At 42.0% G+C, this 19,671-nt stretch overlaps 1 protein-coding gene across 1 annotated transcript in view; it reads right to left on the reverse strand.

Annotated features, from left to right (window-relative positions):
* LOC111189209 (uncharacterized) overlaps positions 1-19,671 on the reverse strand; it is a 219,195-nt gene that overhangs the window by 103,171 nt on the left and 96,353 nt on the right. Inside the window, exons 21-26 of the mRNA XM_049468276.1 lie at positions 12,800-13,093; positions 10,184-10,504; positions 9,820-10,107; positions 7,886-8,200; positions 7,486-7,794; positions 7,129-7,416 (exon numbers count right to left, since the gene is read on the reverse strand). Coding sequence (XP_049324233.1) covers positions 7,129-7,416; positions 7,486-7,794; positions 7,886-8,200; positions 9,820-10,107; positions 10,184-10,504; positions 12,800-13,093 — 1,815 coding nt within the window. The remainder of the gene's footprint in view (positions 1-7,128; positions 7,417-7,485; positions 7,795-7,885; positions 8,201-9,819; positions 10,108-10,183; positions 10,505-12,799; positions 13,094-19,671) is intronic.

Genomic DNA, 19,671 nt, shown 5'->3' on the forward strand with positions numbered 1-19,671 from the left:
TGTATCACTCCACCTAGGAAAACACTGTCAGTATTCATTAGTAAAGCAAGTTGAGAACTGAGCCTACCGCCTCTCCGTCTCTGTGTGTTATTTGCTGTCTTAGTACAAATTGATAGCGTACTGAAGACACAACAACTTGGCGACGAGGATAATGGAACTGTGTTTCACGCCGTGGAAGTTCTGAGCGCTAAACTTGTAAGGATTTGGAAGTGCTGCCGAGTGGCTGCTGAAAAAGCGGAGGCGGCGCGGACGTGAAGCACCGGCCGTGAGTAAAATAAATAAATAAAGAGCCCGGGCTGAAGATATTGGAACACAGCCGCGAACGAGTGTGCTAGCGCTTGAGAGAGCTGGTGGAGAGAGTAAGTTCACCGTTGTGCTGACTAAAACGCGGAGCTGCCAGAGTAAACAAAGTGTGCTTACAGCGCTAAAATGGCAGGTATTGTAGGCAGTATTGGCCCCTTTGATGCTAGCGTGGAGCAGTGGAGCTCGTATACAGAGCGGTTTGACTACTTTGTCCTGGCAAATGGAATTGAAGGAGATAAAATTGTCCCACATTTTTAAGTGTCATGGGTCCAAAGACTTAATTTGCTGCGCTCTCTGGTTCAGCCAGCCAAGCCAGGCAGCAAAACATATAAAGAAATTGGAAAACCTGTCCAGTCATTTCTCACCAAAGCCTCTAGTGATTGCTGAGCGCTTTAGATTCCACAAAAGAAGCCAGGAGGAGGGAGAGTCGATAGCAAACTTTGTGGCTGCATTAAAAAGGCTGGCAGAGCACTGTGAATTAGACACTGTATTAAACGACACTTTTCGGGATAGGCTTGTGTGTGGACTGAGAAGCGAAGCTATCCAGAAGCGCCTGCTAACAGAACATGCACTAATATTAGAGAAAGCCATTGAAATAAGCATGTCTATGGAATTAGCAGCTATAGAGGCACATCAGCTCAGTACTAATGTGAAAGTGCACAAGATGGCTACTGAGAAAAACAAAGCAGTGAACAAATGCTACAGATGTGATAAACCTGGTCATCTAGCTGCTGAGTGCTGGAGCAAGGATTTGGAGTGCAGACGGTGTGGCAACAAGGGTCACATTGAACGTGCATGTAAAACTAAAAAAGGACCAAACAAAAAGTACAACCACAAAAAGACAAATTATGCTTTCCCACAGAGAAAGAATGTGAATAAGGTGCAGCAGAGCCAAGGCATTGAGTGTGACAGTTCAGATGAGGAGGTAGGGCTGAACATACTGACCGTTGCTGGTGGTACGCAGGGATACTGGGTCTCACCATTGATTGAGGGACAGACAGTATGCATGGAAATTGATACTGGTGCTGCAGTTTCCATCGTGTCTGACAGTGTGTACAAAAAGTCACTACAGCACCTGTCTTTGAAACCAGCTAACTTCACGTTGAAGACGTACACTGGTGAACAGGTTCCTGTGAGAGGAGTTGTTGATGTCACAGTCCAACTGAATAAGCAAACAGCCAAGCTCCCGTTGTATGTGGTAAAAGGGGATTATCCATCTCTGCTTGATCGTGCTTGGCTGGATGAAATTACATTAGACTGGCCTGCTATTCGCATGATGTTGAAGGAAGAAACAGGACTGACTGAAGTTCTAAACAAGCATGCAGAAGTGTTTAGGGAGGAACTTGGAAACATGAAAAACATTAGTGTCAAACTGGACACTAAGCCTGATACTAAGCCCAAGTTTCTGAAGGCCCGTCCAGTCCCCTATGCAATCAGGCCTAAAGTTGAGGCACATTTGGAATCCTTAGTACAGAGTGGGGTTCTGGAGCCAGTAACCATAAGCAATTGGGCAACGCCCATTGTGCCAGTAATAAAAAAGGATGGGTCCATCAGAATATGTGGGGACTTTAAAATCATGCTAAACCCTGTGCTGGAGGCAGAACAGTACCCCCTGCCCCACATTGACGACTTGTTCGCTGAGCTTGCTGGAGGACAGAAATTCAGCAAAATTGACCTTAGTCAAGCTTATCTCCAGATGAATGTGGATGAAAGCTCAAGGGAGCTGCTTACTATAGTCACACACAAAGGCCTATATCGCTATCGTCGTCTGCCGTATGGTGTCACCTCAGCTCCATCTCTTTTCCAAAGAGCAATGGATCAGATACTAAATGGTTTATCTGAAGTTCAATGCTATTTAGACGATATTCTGATCACAGGAAAGACTGAAGAAGAGCACGTGAGAAACTTGGATGCTACCTTGCAGAGGCTGAAGGACCATGGACTCAGAGTTCGCAAATCCAAATGTGAGTTCTTTCAGCCATTTGTTGAATACCTGGGACATGTGATTGACTCACACAAAGCTCCATCCAAGGTTAAGGCAATAGTGGAGGCACCAGCACCTCAGAATGTGAGCCAACTTCGTACCTACCTTGGTGAACTACTACGGTAGGTTCATCCCGAATCTGGCATCGCTGTTAAAACCATTACATCAATTGCTCTGTCAAGACAAAGCTTGGAGATGGACAGACAAGTGTGAGCAGGCTTTCACCAAAACAAAGAAGGCACTGCTAAAGTCCGAAGTCTTGACACATTTCGATCCTGCCCTGCCATTGCAGTTAGCGTGTGACGCTTCTCCCTACGGGGTTGGCGCTGTGATTTCGCATATTATGCCAGATGGAGAAGAAAAACCCATTGCATTTGGGTCACGCACATTGAACAAAGCAGAAAGTAACTATGCCCAGATCGAGCGGGAGGCCCTTGGCATTGTCTTTGGTGTTCGCAAATTTCACCAGTACTTGTTTGGACGGAAATTTACCCTCCTGACAGATCACCGCCCTCTTACCACTATTTTTGGGCCACATGTAGGCATTCCGTCGTTGGCAGCCAGTCGAATGCAAAGGTGGGCCTTGCTGCTCTCTGCTCATACGTACGACATAAGGTACAGAAAATCTGAGTTGCATGCAAATGCAGATGGTCTTTCCAGGTTGCCACTGCCAGTGATGCATGCTGAACCAAAACAAGCTGATATCTTCTACTTTCAGCAGGTGGAAGATGCACCAGTTACGTCATTACAAGTGCGACGACATACAAGGAACGATCCTCTGCTGTCCAAGCTGATGGATATTGTGGTTGGTGGACAAAAAGCAGAAGACATTGCAGAATTGAAGTCGTACCTGATCAGGCGCAATGACCTTACTGTGCAAGCAGGTTGCCTTTTATGGGGACAGAGAGTGATAATTCCACCATCACTGAGAAATAGAGTGCTACAACAGCTACATTCAGGTCATTGTGGAATTGTTCGCATGAAAGAACTGGCTAGAAGTTACTTATGGTGGCCTGGACTTGATGGACAGATTGAAGAAACAGCATCGTCTTGTACATCATGTCAGAAGGTCCGCAATATGCCACAACTGGCCCCACTTCACCCGTGGGATTGGCCAGAAGAACCTTGGCAAAGGGTTCATATCGATTTTGCTGGTCCATTTGAGGAGAGAATGTTCCTGGTGGCCATTGACGCACATAGCAAGTGGCCAGAAGTGTTTATTATGAGATCCACTACCACTGAAAAGACAATTGAGAAATTAGGTGAGATGTTCAGTCGATTTGGCTTTCCTGAACAGCTTGTAAGCGACAATGGTCCGCAGTTCATTTCTCAAGAGTTCGAGAAATTCCTCAAAGTGAATCAAGTACAGCACAGTCGGTCGGCTCCCTACCACCCCTCCACAAACGGGCTAGCCGAACGGTTGTGCAGAGCTTAAAACATTCTCTGAAAGATTAATGTGGACAGAGCTCACTACACCAACGAGTAAACAGTTTTCTACTGTCATAAAGAAATGTGTCACATTCAACCACCCAAGTCTCTCCTGCCACACTCCTCATGAAAAGACAGTTGCGTACCAGTCTTGACCTGCCCAAGCCTGCTAGAACCAAAACTCTTGTTCTGCGTCAACAACAAGCTCAAATTGAGAGACGGAAACAAAGATCAAAACACAGAGTTTTCCATCCGGATGATCAAGTTTTGGCACGAAACCATGCCCGTGGACCAAAGTGGATTCCTGCCACTGTCATCACAAAAACAGGTCCAGTGTCATTCACAGTCAAGACTACAGAAGGCACTGTCTGGAGAAGACATTCAGATCAGCTACTTCAAGGGACAGCTACACCTGCAGAGTCTGTCTCGGCACCCAGTCCTTTTTAACTTTTTAACTTTCACAGTTAAATAGTCCAAACCAGTGTTCATTTCCTTTGAAAGAGTCACCCGCTCGAGATGCTGCATCTTCAGAGTCTGTCACTGCTGCAGTTCAGCCGACACTGCCCACTACTCAAGCAGTATCTCCAGCTTCATTGAACATTTCTGATTCAGATGCAGAGGACTTTCGTCGCTATCCAGTGAGAAACCGGCGACCTCCAGAGCGTTTGAGTTATTAGTTAGAGACATACCCATAGGAATGGGGCAGAATAATCCCCAGGGTGTTGTCAGGGTTTGAGGCAGTCTACCCTCACTCCCTTAGTGTGTATATATGTGTATAAACAAAAAAAAGAGAAAGAAAAGGAAATACACACTTGTTCTTGTTCGAAAAAAAAAAAAGATTCTGCTGTGCTGGACTTGATTGTGGTTAGTCATTGCTTTATGCTAATGTCATTGTTACATGGCCTCTTCATGTTTGTTGAACTGTGTTGAACTGTTTTCAAAAGTACTACTTTTTGTGTAAGGGGGGAGGAATATGTCATGTATTTAGGATCTCTCAAAAGTACCTGAAGGCACTATATGTTGCTGTGCGCAGCACTACTTTTGTATCACTCCGCCTAGGAAAACACAGTCAGTATTCATTAGTAAAGCAAGTTGAGAACTGAGCCTACCGCCTCTCCGTCTCTGTGTGTTATTTGCTGTCTCAGTACAAATTGATAGCGTACTGAAGACACAACAGGTAATATGTCATTTTTTAATTTCCTTCTGCTAAAATCCACTTTTTCTTGTTCTACACAACTCTCTGAGTTGTATATGATGCTGCATATGAAACTTTTCCTCAACCTTTCCCCTGTCTGCAGTAGCTAGTAAAAAAATATTCCCGTGGCTACGTCAGCCCGTGAATTAGTATTCATGGCCTCGCGCACCTTGGCTCACGACTGTCCACAGGCAGAGCTGAAGCCACACAGTGAAACGTCTTGTCAAATAGGAGCTAACAGTGCTAGGAACAGCATGACAGTTTGTTCCTGAGTTATTTGTGCAAATAACACATCAGTGTTATATGATTTGCCCTGTAATTCAGAGCTGAGGAACAAATGGTTAGAATTTGTCTATGGAATACCACCAGTGAGTGCAATTAAAAAGTGTAGGTGTTTTTTTTTTTTAAACATTTCTATTTACATTGGGTAAAAGTAAAAATCCATCCCGAGTTTTTGTTTGAACTGCCTGGGTGGCTCTGCTGCGGCTCAGCCAACAAACCCCTGGGCTAGATTTTGACTTTTTTGACCTGGACTACCCTCCTCTGTAACGGGACAGCAATCCAAATAGAGGATAAGAATTACCTCAGGATTGCTGCCATGTTTATTTTTCAGTCCCTAATGGATATCTCAAAGAGTGGTGAAAAGAATAGGGTTGGTGTTGGATTTCACACTGTGAAATGCTTGAATGCAAACTACTCTTAGGGGTTGTGGTGTGTTTTTCAGAGTGAGGGAATTTATTTGAGGAAAAACAAAATGGCTGCAGCTCTGCTGCAAGTTAGACAAAGGAGAAGGAAAAGGGCGGGAAAACGAGAACAAAGGCGCCAAACAAACTAAAGGGAAAGTCAATCAAACCGCTGGCACTCGGTTTGTATCGAGGAACTCAAATACGGATACTCAGGAAAGAGGAAAAAAAGTATTTTTTACAGATCAATATTGAGTTTTTTACTCAAACAAAAACAAATAGGAAGAAACACTGAAAACCTCAAAAGAGAAGGAAACAGTGAGCAGCCTCAGGGGAGAACACCTAAACCACTTTGGTTTTCTTTCAAAGAGACAGACTTTTCTTTCTTTCTTTCTCAAACTAAGACAGCTCTCTGCTACTAGTTTGACCTGGACAGATTCAAGACTCTGAGCAGTCTGAAGAGTGGGCAGTCCTTATAAAGGCACCAACCAGGTGGGATCAATCAGCCTGATTATTGAGAGTGTCAGAAGGTGGTCTCCCTCTAGAGGCAGGAGGACCATGGCGCAAGCGCCCCCTTACAACCTCTGTGTGTTTACATAGGCTTACACATGATTTCTAATGGATTTCTTGTTTAACAGAGACTTTAAGACTTGGCCAGTGGTTGAACTGCACTTAGCAGTTACACATGCTGAAAAATAACCATATTACATTGCAAATATTTTTTAAAACGTTTCTAACTTTCTGCCTACCGTTTGCTGATACCCTGCTGGACACTGTCCACCCCGGTAGACCGCTGCTGATCACAGCCTCGCATCCGACCGGAGCGTAGCCAGAGGCGGGGGAAGCGAGCTGGTGTCCAAGTGCGGCTAGCTAAGCTAGCTAGGACACTGCTTCTCACGCTGTTGCTTGCAAATGTCCGATCACTGGAGAACAAACTGGACAAACTGAGACTCCGGCTCACTACTGATCACCAAACCAGAAACAGCTTTGCTCTCATTTTCCCGTAAACCTGGCTCCACAACAGCATCCGGACTCCGCCATCAAGCTAGAGGGGCTAACAGCTCACCAGGGTGATCGGACATACGCATCGCTGAAAACTGTGTGTTTGCAAAAAAACGCTGGTGCACCAACTCTGCTGTTGTAAAGCACTTCTGCTCCCTCGACCTGGAGTACATGGTGGTAAAATGCCGGCCCTTCTACCTTCCCCGGGAATTCAATGTATTTAGTCCGTTTATATCTCCCCTCAAAGCGATGCTAAGCTAGCGCTAGCAACAATGGCTAGTGCTATCAATAAGCTGCAGTCTCGTTACCAAGAGACTGCGCTCATTACCACTGGAGATTTTAATCAGACTGATCTCAGGTCAGTCTGCCACAGACTCTTTCAACACATCTCCTGTCTGACAGGAGGGGAAAAAATGCTAGATCACGTCTACACAAACATTGTGAATGCTTACAACTCCACCCCTCTGCCTTCATTTGGTAACTTCTCCTGCTCTGGTAACTTATTCTTACTATAAAGCCTCCTGTCCACTTACCGACAGTGATGCTGATGGATTTGCTCCTGGATGATGAGATGATGGAGTTGTTTTTCCGATATGAATAGTCACAGCTGTACTGACCCTGATCTGAGGTATCCACAGTCAGAGTGAATGTACTGTAAGATTTAGCTGTTTGGGTTTTTATCGATACTCCATCTTTAAATAAATGAAAGTCTGCATCGATGGATGGGTTACGTATTGCACATCTGAACTGAACAGTTTCTCCAGGCAACACAGTGGAGTCTGATGAAATCAGGATGAGTATGGGGCTCTGCAGGACATCATCTGTTAAAGAGGTCATTTCAGTTAATGAATATTCACTTTCCAAAACATGTTTTTTATATGGTATCTTACCTGAGCAGATAACACCAGCATCTTCACTGTGACTACAGTTGTTTTTTCCAAAACCTCCATGAGAGCAACTTCTTAGGTTACTTTCACGTCCAGAACAGCCAACATCATCCAGTAATACTGGTCCGTTTCCCTCACCAAAGCGAGCACTATGAGTGGAGTTTAGAGCCCTGCCACATCCCACCTGTCTGCACACTACCTCTGCCTCCTTCATGTCCCAGTTATCACCACACACTGTTCCCCACTGACCATCATGATAGATCTCCACTCTGCCATCACAGTCACCTGATCCATTTATCAGCCTGATATTGTCTGATTTGCAGAAGAAAATAAAAGAAAAAACATTTAATTTGTTAATTTGATATTAAACAGCATTACAACCTGATCATGCTATTTTCCTCACCTGAACAAGTAACACCAGCATCTTCACCATGATTACAGTTGTGTTCCCCAAATCCATTATGACGGCACTCTGTGATGGAGCTTTCATTTCCAGAACAACCAAAGTTGTCCAGAAGTATGGGGCCAGTTCCCTGACCAAAATAAGCACTGCTGTGGACACTGAGAGCTCTGCCACATCCCAACTGTCTGCACACCACATCTGCATCGTTTATGTCCCAGTCATCATCACACACTGTTCCCCACTGACCATTATAATAAACCTCCACTCTACCAGAGCAGCTTCCAGTTCCACTGATGAGTCTCACATTTAAACCAACTGTCAATAAAGAGAATAAAATTACAATTAGATTAAGAAAGTCTAATATCTCTACTGCAAATCTGTGTTCAGATTTAGTGGAGCCGTAGTCATTAAAGGCTCTGAGAAACCTCTGTAAAGTATGTTCCACCAGGCAAAAGGTTGAATTCCTTTAGTTAGGAGAGCTGGCCGTCTGGCTTAGGTCCTGTTCTGCAACTGGATGAGGATTGGTTAGTGAGTATGGCTCTTCCCCTTTGTGAAATGTGTGTATATAATCTTTGCTGTCTGGAGGTAGAGTGAAGTTGGGTCATGGTGTTGGGCCAGGGTGTGGTGTCCGAGAGTCAGGACTGGGTTGAGATCTAGTCGGGAGATGGATCATAAGTGCTAGGCTTTGGACAAACTTCTGAATAAAGCTGTATCTTCCTGCACTGAAGGTCTCATAGACTCTTCTTTCTTTTATTATCAACAACGGAACGACTGGAACTACTGTAAAGAAAGCGAGATGACCATATGTCTTTTCACTGACCACTTTATGAGACCCATTCCCATTTCACCCCTTAGCCCTACCCCTTTTTTTCGAGTGTAAGGGGTGAAATTTCCCCCTTAAAAAATTGGGACGTCATGAGGAGCGCTAAAGTTCAGTAACCTAGCTGCTGCTGGTTAAATAGATAACTTTAGGGAGCTGGAATTAGCTTTGACTAGTCTTTTTATATTTCTGTTCCACCTTAAATGCTGCAGCTACTGCTGTCTGTTGCACTATTTAAGGTGGAACTGGAAAGTTAGCTAACTGAGCTACTGAGACAAACAACTAGTGATATTTTTTATGCTTGTTAAAAAATAAGAAGTATTTGACCATAATTCATGGTGGGGACGGAATACAGACATTTGCGGATCCAGTTTTGAGTTTTTATTACAAGTCCAAAGGGTACAGGGTTAGTCAAAAACAGAAAGCATATAACACCAGCAAACAGGTACCTAGAGGCTAAGACGCTACCAGAGTCGGGAGACAGTCCAGAGATCATACACGAAGTAACCTGTATCAGAGATAATCCAAAAATCAGAAACGTAAACAGTCCAGGTAATCCACGAGATAATCCACAGTGAAGGCAGAAGCAAAAAGCGAAGTCGAGAACAAAAAGCAAGGTCATACACGGACAACAATCACAGAATATTAATGCTTTGTAAAGTGGGCAAAACCAGGCAAAACGTGCAGTGCATGCAGTGTCCTTAAATAGGGAAGTGGGTGTGTGAGTGGGTGCGTGTGTGATGTCACCGGGTGGTGCGTTCTGGGTAGTGTAGTTGTTAGACTGCAAACCTCCGTTTGAGCTCAGTGTGGAAGGAACAGAAGCGCCTACAGCACCAGACGAGACTGCACACCTCCGTTGGAGCTCAGTGTGGAAGGAACTGAAGCGCCTACAGACTTTTTACCTTTTTACCTCAGCGCTAGCACTGTTTTCTAAAAACAGAGGTGTTGGGGGTCCTCAAAAGTTCTCTCAAGATACAATATTCAAAGACCTACACAACAAAAAAACGCCCTGATCCACACCTGGCTACACATGGCAATCTTCATCTCTTTACAAAATTCTAATTAAAACTGGTAATTGAAGGTGTATTAGAGACAGAGCTTTCTGTGTTCTTACCCACAGTGATGCTGATGGAGTTGCTCCTGAATGATGACCTGAAGAAGTTTCTTTCCCTGTATTTATAGTCACAGCTGTACTGGCCCTGATGTGAGGTTTCCACATTGAGAGTAAATGTTGTTGTAGATTCAGCTTGTTGGGTGATAATCAATTCTCCATCTTTAAGTAAACGGAAGTCTACAGAGATGGATGTTGGGTTGGTTGAAGTACATCTGAACTGAACAGTTTCTCCAGGCAACACAGTGGAGTTTGGTGAGATCAGGGTGAGTATGGGGCTCTGCAGGACATCTGTTAAAGAAGTAAAGTAAGTATATCAATGTCCATTTTTTAAAAAAAAAACAGTTTACCAGGAACAGTATCTTACCTGAGCAGATAACACCAGCATCTTCCTTATGATTACAGTTGGTAATTCCAAGACCTCTATGAGAGCAACTTATGAGGTTGTTTTCTTGTCCAGAACAACCAACATCATCCAGTAATACTGGTCCATTTCCCTCACCAATGTGGGTGCTGAGAGTGGTGTTGAGAGCCCTGCCACATCTCACCTGTCTGCACACTACCTCTGCATCCTTCATGTCCCAGTTATCACCACACACTGTTCCCCACTGACCATCATGATAGATCTCCACTCTGCCAGAGCAGGTTCCACTGTCTGCAGTTCCAGAGAGTCTTATAATTAAACTGTCTGTCAAAAAGAAGAATAAATGCACAATTTAACACAAAAGTTAACTTCTTTATTTAGTGTTGAACATATTGTATTCTCAATGTCCTAATAGGAATGCATGAAATTCAAATAATTAAAAAAATATTTAATAAATATTTAACCCTAAGCAAACTTCTAAAAAAAGGGGCCCGTTTCCTCAACCTGCAAGCAGCATCTTAGATACTTACAAAACCTAAGCATAGCACCTGTGTTGTCCAGTTTGCACAACTAATCGAAATGTAGTTCTATTCAGTCAAATTTTTAGTATTAATTACTTTGAACATGTAACTAAACATAGTTTTTTCTAAAGCTTGGAAAACTGGATAACCACTCCTTTAAAAACGATAAATGAGGAGTGTTATAAATTCATAACATTTGTTTATTGTCTTTAGACCACATGTGTCAAACACAAGGCCCGCGGGCCAAATGTGGCCCACCACGTCCTTTTATGTGGCACGCGAGAGCTTGTAAAATCTTAGTGTCTATAATAAATAGGTCAGAAGCGTGCTTTGACAAAAAACTACATTTCCCACAATGCTTGTCGATTGTATTACCCGCGAAGTTACGGCTTACTGCCACTACACGGCAGTGTAGTCATTGATGTGGAAACCCTGCCGGAGGGAAGGTGTAACTTCGCGGGTGGAATTGAGACATACAAATGTTTATCCCATAATATCCAGAAAAAGAGAAGTTGATGCAGACGGACGGCTGTGCTTCAAGGCGAAAGACCGGTATGCCTTTTGTGTTACGAAGAGTGTTACTGACCAAAATAAACGCTTTTTATGAGAGATATAAGTTGTGTGTAAATATTTAATATAAGACAATACCTGACAACATCTGTTTTAATGACGTTAATAAACATCACTGTGACAGCGCTAGTCACAGTTTCACCACAGTAAAGGACGAGGAGGTGAATCACTTATCTAACCAGCCTGTACTGATTTCTGCCCCCAATAACCCTTTCAATAACCTCCAATAGCCTTTAATAGTCTCCAGTAGCCTTCAACAGTCTAACCTTGCAGCCGTGGTGTGTTCTAAACTCCGTAGTTATAAACATCCTGAGGTTAGCACTGCGCTAACTGACCTGTTTATAATGTAATCCCAGCAGTGACTCCGTGACTCTGCTCTAAACTGCTGCTGTTAGCTGCTTGGGCTGAAAGATGAACTGTAGAGAGCTGTATTATCCGGTTAGTGGGGTTAAAATCTTTATTTCATACACGGAAGAACTTAAAAATTTTAAAAACGCTCCAGACTGGCTGAGCTGAGCTCTGTAGCCCGTGGCTGGGCTGTAGCTCTGACTCAGTAAAGACTGCGGGCTTGTGCTGCTGCAGCTCTGACTAGTGGTTGGATGAGGAAATGCTAAATCTGTCACAGCTCACAATTTTTGATTTTATATTTATTAAGCTTCTTTTCAGTATCAAACGTTTTGATCAAAGTTAATATAACTTGTATTTTATGTCATTTTTATTCACTTGTATAGTTTGGTTCTTGATTGATGGAGTTTTTGGATTTCATAACATGACAAATTAAAAGGATTTATGTTAATAGAGCAACAAGCAAAACATTTTTTCCATGCAACTGTAATATTTGATTGAATAAATAATATATTGAGAGTTATTTATCATTAAGGAGTAATTACATTCATTTTATATATCATTTGGTTACATTTTATTACATTTATAAGTTACATCTGGCCCTCAGAGGACAGCCAATATGCCAATGTGGCCCTCGGCCAAAATGAGCTTGACACCCCTGCTTTAGACTGATGCTCACAGAAATACTGCTCTAAAGTGCAAGAGTTGCATTTTGCGTTTGAGGTTCACGCCAATATGAACACATTTACCCAGCCCGTTTCCCTTTGTAGAGCAGCCCACGAGGTATTTAAGAAATAGAATGAAAGTTGGCCCGCTGTTAAGCAGGTTTTTATAATGTGAGATTCAAAGTGAACACGAAACGTGCCAAAGAGTCTAAAAGCGGAGAGAGTGCGCATTTCTAGCGCAGAAAAACTCCTAGACTTTACAATGTCATGACAACGGGCATCAACCTGTTTTTGTATAAAATGCCATTAACCATGTTTTTATTATTAAGCTGGTGAGGCTCAATAAGGAAGGGTCCTAAATTCCCCAACATCCTAAGTGTGGCTGTCCAATTAAATTGCTGTAGGTGACTGCTGCTAAAAAAGATCTACAGGTTACTGAATTTAAATTTAACTTACATTTTCATGATGCCTTTGCCACAATAATAAAGTTTTTATTATAAGGTATCCTGTGCTCTTACCCACAGTGATGATGATGAAGTTGCTCTTAGATGATGACATGGTGGATCCAGCTTTGCGGTGGGAATAGTCACAGCTGTACTGACCCTGATGTGAGGTATCCACAGTCAGAATAAATGTAGAGTAAAATTTAGATGATGTTTGAGCTTTTATCGATTCTTCATCTTTGAATAAATGGAAGTCCACATAGTGATTTGTTGGGTTGCGTAATAAACATCTGAACTCAACAGTTTCCCCAGGTACCACAGTAGTGTTTGATGAGGTCAGGATTAGTATGGGGCTCTGCAGGACATCATCTGTTAAAGAAGAAATTTTAGTCAATAATTGTTCATTCATTTACCAAAAAGAGTGATGCTTTCCTAAAATGGTATCTTACCTGTGCAGACAACACTCAGTGTTGCCAACCTAGCGACTTTGTCGCTATATTAAGCGACTTTTCAGACCCTCTAGCCTCTTGTTTTGGAAAAAAAAAAAAAAAGTGACTAGCGACAAATCTAGAGAGCTTTTGTGGTGTTATTGGAGACTTTTGGCGACTCTAAGATGAACACGCGCTCTTCAGTTACTAACCTCCGCACTGCAGCGGGCGCTGCCGTGAGCCCTGCCCGCAACACTCACAGTGCAAGAGCACACACACACACACACACCGCTCCACCAACACAATGCAAATGAATCACATGAGCCCACAACCACCGCTGACTGACCCCGCTCTGTATTTACAGAGCAGAAGTATAAATTTTAATGTCTTTAGTGTGACACGAACAGAAATCACTGAATTTAACTCACACAGTCTCAGTCATTCTCTCACCTCATTCACCACTCAGCCTGTCACTCACCTCCTCCACAGCGTCTGCCTCTTTATAAAAAGCTCAATATCTATTGAACCATTGAACAATTGTCTCTCACAATCCTAATCCTTTACAGCTTCAAAAACATGTATTATGCAAATTAGACAATGAGGTCATTTAGCGACTTCTAGCGACTTTCAGGACAGCCAATAGCTACTTTCCTTACTGAGGAGCAACACTAGCATCTTCACTATGAGAACAAACTGTTTTTGCAAGACCTCTATGAGAGCAACTTGTGAGGTTACTGTCATATCCGAAACAGCTTATCCTGAAATAGTGGTCTATTAACTGCTCTGCCCAATTATCAAATATTCTCCTTTTTTTAGGTAAATGGCTGTTCAGGTGCAGTTTAACCTGATATATTCATTAGCCAGATAATTACTATAGCTATAAAAAAATGCTGTCTCTCCTGCTACTCCATGATAAGTTGTTTTCACACTAAACACATCATGTGTAGTGTTCACTGCTCGTGCCCGCACAAACGTTTACTACAGGGATGTCAGGTCTGATACTGATAGCGCTTCTGTCTCTCCCACACTCAGTGCTCCCTGCGATCTCCAGTCTCCGAACTACACTACCCAGAACGCACCACACGCTGACATCACACATTCACCTGATCTCAGTACACCCCCCGGAAGTCCAGAATACTAATTTTTCACAGTATAAATAGCCCTTTCACACGCATACCTGTGCTGAGTATTGATTGGTATTCCACTTTACAACACGTTTCTATTCTTGCCTGTGTTTTCCTTTTGTGTATGACCCCTGGATTGTTTAATCTCGACTCAGATTTTTTGCCTACGCTCTGACATTGGATCTTTGTGTATTACCTGGACTGTTTATACCATTGCTGATTTTTGCCTGCTCTTCACTATTGCCTTGCCGTGTATGACCTCAGGACTGTCCCTCGTTATTCGGTACGTGTTATCTCTCTCTGTTATCTGGCTGCTGTTCGCCCCTGTTGAACCTTTTCTGTATATTGACTACCTGTTGTTTCTGTGCTGTAAAATAAATCACAGTGTTTTGCATCTGCACGTGTCTGAGTACTGTCTAGCCTTGACAAGGGACAAGTGCTCTGTGGTTTGTTGGAGCACTTTTTGGTGCTTAATGTTTCAAATGAAGAAACTCATCAACTGATTTGGAGCAGAGAAACAAACTACAGATGTAAAACGAGACGTACTTGTGTTTTGTATCATCTGTTTTTTTTATCTTTAATCTTTTTTTTTCTCTCCTATATATTTGATTATTTGAATTCTGTGCTGGCCCTGGACTGATTCTTTGATATCCAATTTTTCCTTATTATGAGGTCAATAAACTTGCAGTTGCATCCTAAACAGTGTGAATCATTACAGACTGTTGTTTGTGTTGAGTGAATGTGTTCAATTTAGTTACAAACTTCAAAGTTCTTAACTTCTAAAATGATTTGGCTTGCTTTTTCTTTGCTCTATGAAATAACTGTTCAATTGTTCTTTTTAAAAGAAAAAAAATGGAGCCTTAAAAAACTAATGAAAAGGAAGAGATAGGCAGAAAAAAAAAGAATTTTCAGGTCCAAATAAGGATTAAAAAGGATCAAATAACATGAACACATCTGTGCTTTTTAGGAAATGTTTAAATTATTGATCTCCCAACATTCGGTTGCTTTTTTAGACCAGCCTCTGCCATTGCAAGGCCAGAACTGATAATATGGTCCACAATCGTGGCCCTTATTTCATCTGGAAAATGTTCACAAACATCCTATTCTGAGTAAAAGTCATGATTCACCTGATATCTAATGATCAAATCAAGCGAAGGTTACATATAAAACACTTAAAACACAATTTATTTGTTGTCTACAAGAAATATATTAGTTTTACTTTAATGACTGCTGCTAAAGATATTAAAGGCCTGTAACATGGATGTTCACACTACATGATTTTGGGCCAGTTTTTCAGTCGCTGACAGTTTTTCATTGATCGACGACAAAAACTTTGCTTGGAGGGAAATCGGGGATCATTCGGCGCTCGCGCTGTCGCGTAGTGTAAACTACTGAAAGACGCTCGCCGATCCATCACTGACTGATCGCCAACGAGTCACAGACGCCCGGCAAATATTCAACATGTTTAATATCAGACTCAGTCAGCGACTAGGAGTCAGGAGCAGCTGCTACATATAGCCAATGAGAGCACAGAAAGAGAACCACAGGTCCAAAACACACCAGAGCTGTTTATGGAGAGTCTGACCACGCTACCATTCCCCGTTATATCAGTAAATGATTGTTAACTCTAGAGGGAGCCCATGTGTGAGTCCTCTATGAATGGAGTAAATGGATCTAAAAGCTAAAAACTTTGGTAACGCTTTCTTTTACAGTACCCTAAGTTCTAGGTATTAACCAGGTAATAGTGAGGTACAAACTCTGAAGTACTAAGTAATTATTTTGGGTAACGAGATGGTAAGTACCAGGAAAGTCTTGCCTAATTACACTGAAATATCTAGGTATTAACCAGGTAATAGTGAGGTACAAACTCGGAAGTACTAAGTAATTATTTTGGGTAACGAGATGGTAAGTACCAGGAAAGTCTTGCCTAATTACACTGAAATGTCTAGGTATTAACCAGGTAATAGTGAGGTACAAACTCGGAAGTACTAAGTAATTATTTTGGGTAACAAGATGGTAAGCACCAGGACAGTCTTGCCTAATTACACTGAAATGGAACTAGGTAATAAACAGGTACATGGGTGGTACAAACTCTAAAGTACTAGGTAATTATGTTGGTTAACAAGATGGTAAGAACAAGGACAGTTCAATTTAATTACACTGAAATGTCTCACAGGTTCTAGGTAATAACCAGGTAAGTGTGAGGTACTAACCCCAGTAACATGATGATAAGTAACAATACAGTTTCCTTACACTGAAATATCTCGCAGGTTCTAGGTAATAACCAGGTAAGTGTGAGGTACTAACCCCAGTAACATGATGATAAGTACCAATACTGTTCATTTTAATCAGTCTCTATTTATTTGATTTAAAAATAAAAGGTCAATACCTGATAACAGAGAAGAAATAGCTTATTTCTCTTTACTGAGTTCTTACCATTTAGTTCAACAAATAACCCTCTGTAGAACATCCTTCTGTAAGTACCATATAAAACACTGTGTAACTAACAGAACTTTCTGCTTAATAAAGGAGTAAATGGACTGACTGTAAAAGAAAGCAGAGCTTATTTTTCTGGTTTTACTCAGTTCTTACCATGTAGTTCAACAAATAACCCTCTGTAGAACATCCTTCTGTAAGTACCATGTAAAACACTGTGTAACTAACAGAACTTTCTGCTTAATGAGTAAAAGGACTGTAAAAGAAAGCAGAGCTTATTTCTCTGGTTTTACTCAGTTCTTACCGTGTAGTTCAACAAATAACCCTCTGTAGAACATCCTACTGTAAGTACCATGTAAAACACTGTGTAACTAACAGAACTTTCTGCTTAATAAAGGAGTAAAAGGACTGTAAAAGAAAGCAGAGCTTATTTCTCTGGTTTTACTCAGTTCTTACCGTGTAGTTCAACAAATAACCCTCTGTAGAACATCCTACTGTAAGTACCATGTAAAACACTGTGTAACTAACAGAACTTTCTGCTTAATAAAGGAGTAAAAGGACTGTAAAAGAGAGCAGAGCTTATTTCTCTGGTTTTACTCAGTTCTTACCATGTAGTTCAACAAATAAGCACTTCAAAAAGAACAACATACAACTTCAAAACAAAACAGAACTGTTTACTGTTTATTATTTATCTCTTTTTTGACACAACCAAGCATGCATTACTGAACTTATATACACTGCTCAAAAAAATAAAGGGAACACTCAAATAACACAATATAACTCCAAGTAAATCAAACTTCTGTGAAATTAAACTGTCCACTTAGGAAGCAACACTGATTGACAATCAATTTCACCTGCTGTTGTGCAAATGGAATAGACAACAGGTGGAAATTATTGGCAATTAGCAAGACACACTCAATAAAGGAGTGGTTCTGCAGGTGGGGACCACAGACCACTTCTCAGAACCTATGCTGTCTGGCTGATGTTTTGGTCAGTTTTGAATGTTGGTGGTTCTTTCACACTCGTGGTAGCATGAGAAGGACTCTACAACCCACACAAGTGGCTCAGGTAGTGCAGCTCATCCAGGATGGCACATCAATGCGAGCTGTGGCAAGAAGGTTTGCTGTGTCTGTCAGCGTAGTGTCCAGAGGCTGGAGGCGCTACCAGGAGACAGGCCAGTACACCAGGAGACTTGGAGGAGGCCGTAGGAGGGCAACAACTCAGCAGCAGGACCGCTACCTCCGCCTTTGTGCAAGAAGGAACAGGAGGAGCACTGCCAGAGCCCTGCAAAATGACCTCCAGCAGGCCACAAATGTGCATGTGTCTGCACAAACGGTTAGAAACCGACTCCATGAGGATGGTATGAGGGCCCGACGTCCACAGATGGGGGTTGTGCTCACAGCCCAACACCGTGCAGGACGCTTGGCATTTGCCTGAGAACACCAGGATTGGCAAATTCGCCACTGGCGCCTTGTGCTCTTCACAGATGAAAGCAGGTTCACACTGAGCACATGACAGACGTGACAGAGTCTGGAGACGCCGTGGAGAGCGGTCTGCTGCCTGCAACATCCTTCAGCATGACCGGTTTGGCAGTGGGTCAGTAATGGTGTGGTGGCATTTCTTTGGAGGGCCGCACAGCCCTCCATGTGCTCACCAGAGGTAGCCTGACTGCCATTAGGTACCGAGATGAGATCCTCAGACCCCTTGTGAGACCATATGCTGGTGCGGTTGGCCCTGGGTTCCTCCTAATGCAGGACAATGCTAGACCTCATGTGGCTGGAGTGTGTCAGCAGTTCCTGCAAGATGAAGGCATTGAAGCTATGGACTGGCCCGCCCGTTCCCCAGACCTGAATCCGATTGAGCACATCTGGGACATCATGTCTCGCTCCATCCACCAACGTCACGTTGCACCACAGACTGTCCAGGAGTTGGCGGATGCTTTAGTCCAGGTCTGGGAGGAGATCCCTCAGGAGACCATCCGCCACCTCATCAGGAGCATGCCCAGGCGTTGTAGGGAGGTCATACAGGCACGTGTAGGCCACACACAATACTGAGCCTCATTTTGACTTGTTTTAAGAACATTACATTAAAGTTGGATCAGCCTGTAGTGTGTTTTTTCACTTTAATTTTGTGTGTGGCTCCAAATCCAGGCCTCCATTGGTTAATAAATTTTATTTCCATTGATGATTTTTGTGTGATTTTGTTGTCAGCACATTCAACTTTGTACAGAACAAAGTATTTAATGAGAATATTTCATTCATTTAGATCTAGGATGTGTTATTTGAGTGTTCCCTTTATTTTTTTGAGCAGTGTATATACAATGAAAGCTGAGGACAGCTTTTATTGGGGTAAGCAGCTTGCGGGCAGGAGCTTGCCTTCGCCCCCTTGACCCTTCCAAGCCACTTCAAATTTTCTATTTCTCTGATCTTACTATGTATGGGTACATGTTTGAGTAAAATGAACACTGTTATTTTATTCTATAAACTACTGACAACATTTCTCCCAAATACTAAATAAAAATATTGTAATTTAGAGCAGAAAATGAGAAATGGTCAAAATAATGAAAAAGATGCTTTAGTGCTTTCAGATCTCAAATAATGCAAACAAAAGCAGTTAATATTAATTTAGAAACAACTATAATAATGTTTTAAGATTTCAGAAATCAATATTTGGTAGTTTTAATAACCCTGATTTTTAAGCAGTTTTAATTTATATATATAAGTTAAATATATATATATATATATATATATATATATATATATATATATATATATATATATATATATTTAACATGTAAGACCTTATTCTACAAATTATGTTTAAAAAGGGGGTAAATACACATATTCAACACTTTATTCTTATGGTATACTTTTTCACCCTTAAACCTTGTAACATGCTCTAATGTCTTTAAACATATGGCCAAGTATTCCATTCCTGTGCTGTCTTCCTAGTGAAGAAT

Source organism: Astyanax mexicanus, chromosome 19 (genome assembly GCF_023375975.1).
Source record: "Astyanax mexicanus isolate ESR-SI-001 chromosome 19, AstMex3_surface, whole genome shotgun sequence".
Taxonomy (NCBI): Eukaryota; Metazoa; Chordata; class Actinopteri; order Characiformes; family Acestrorhamphidae; genus Astyanax; species Astyanax mexicanus.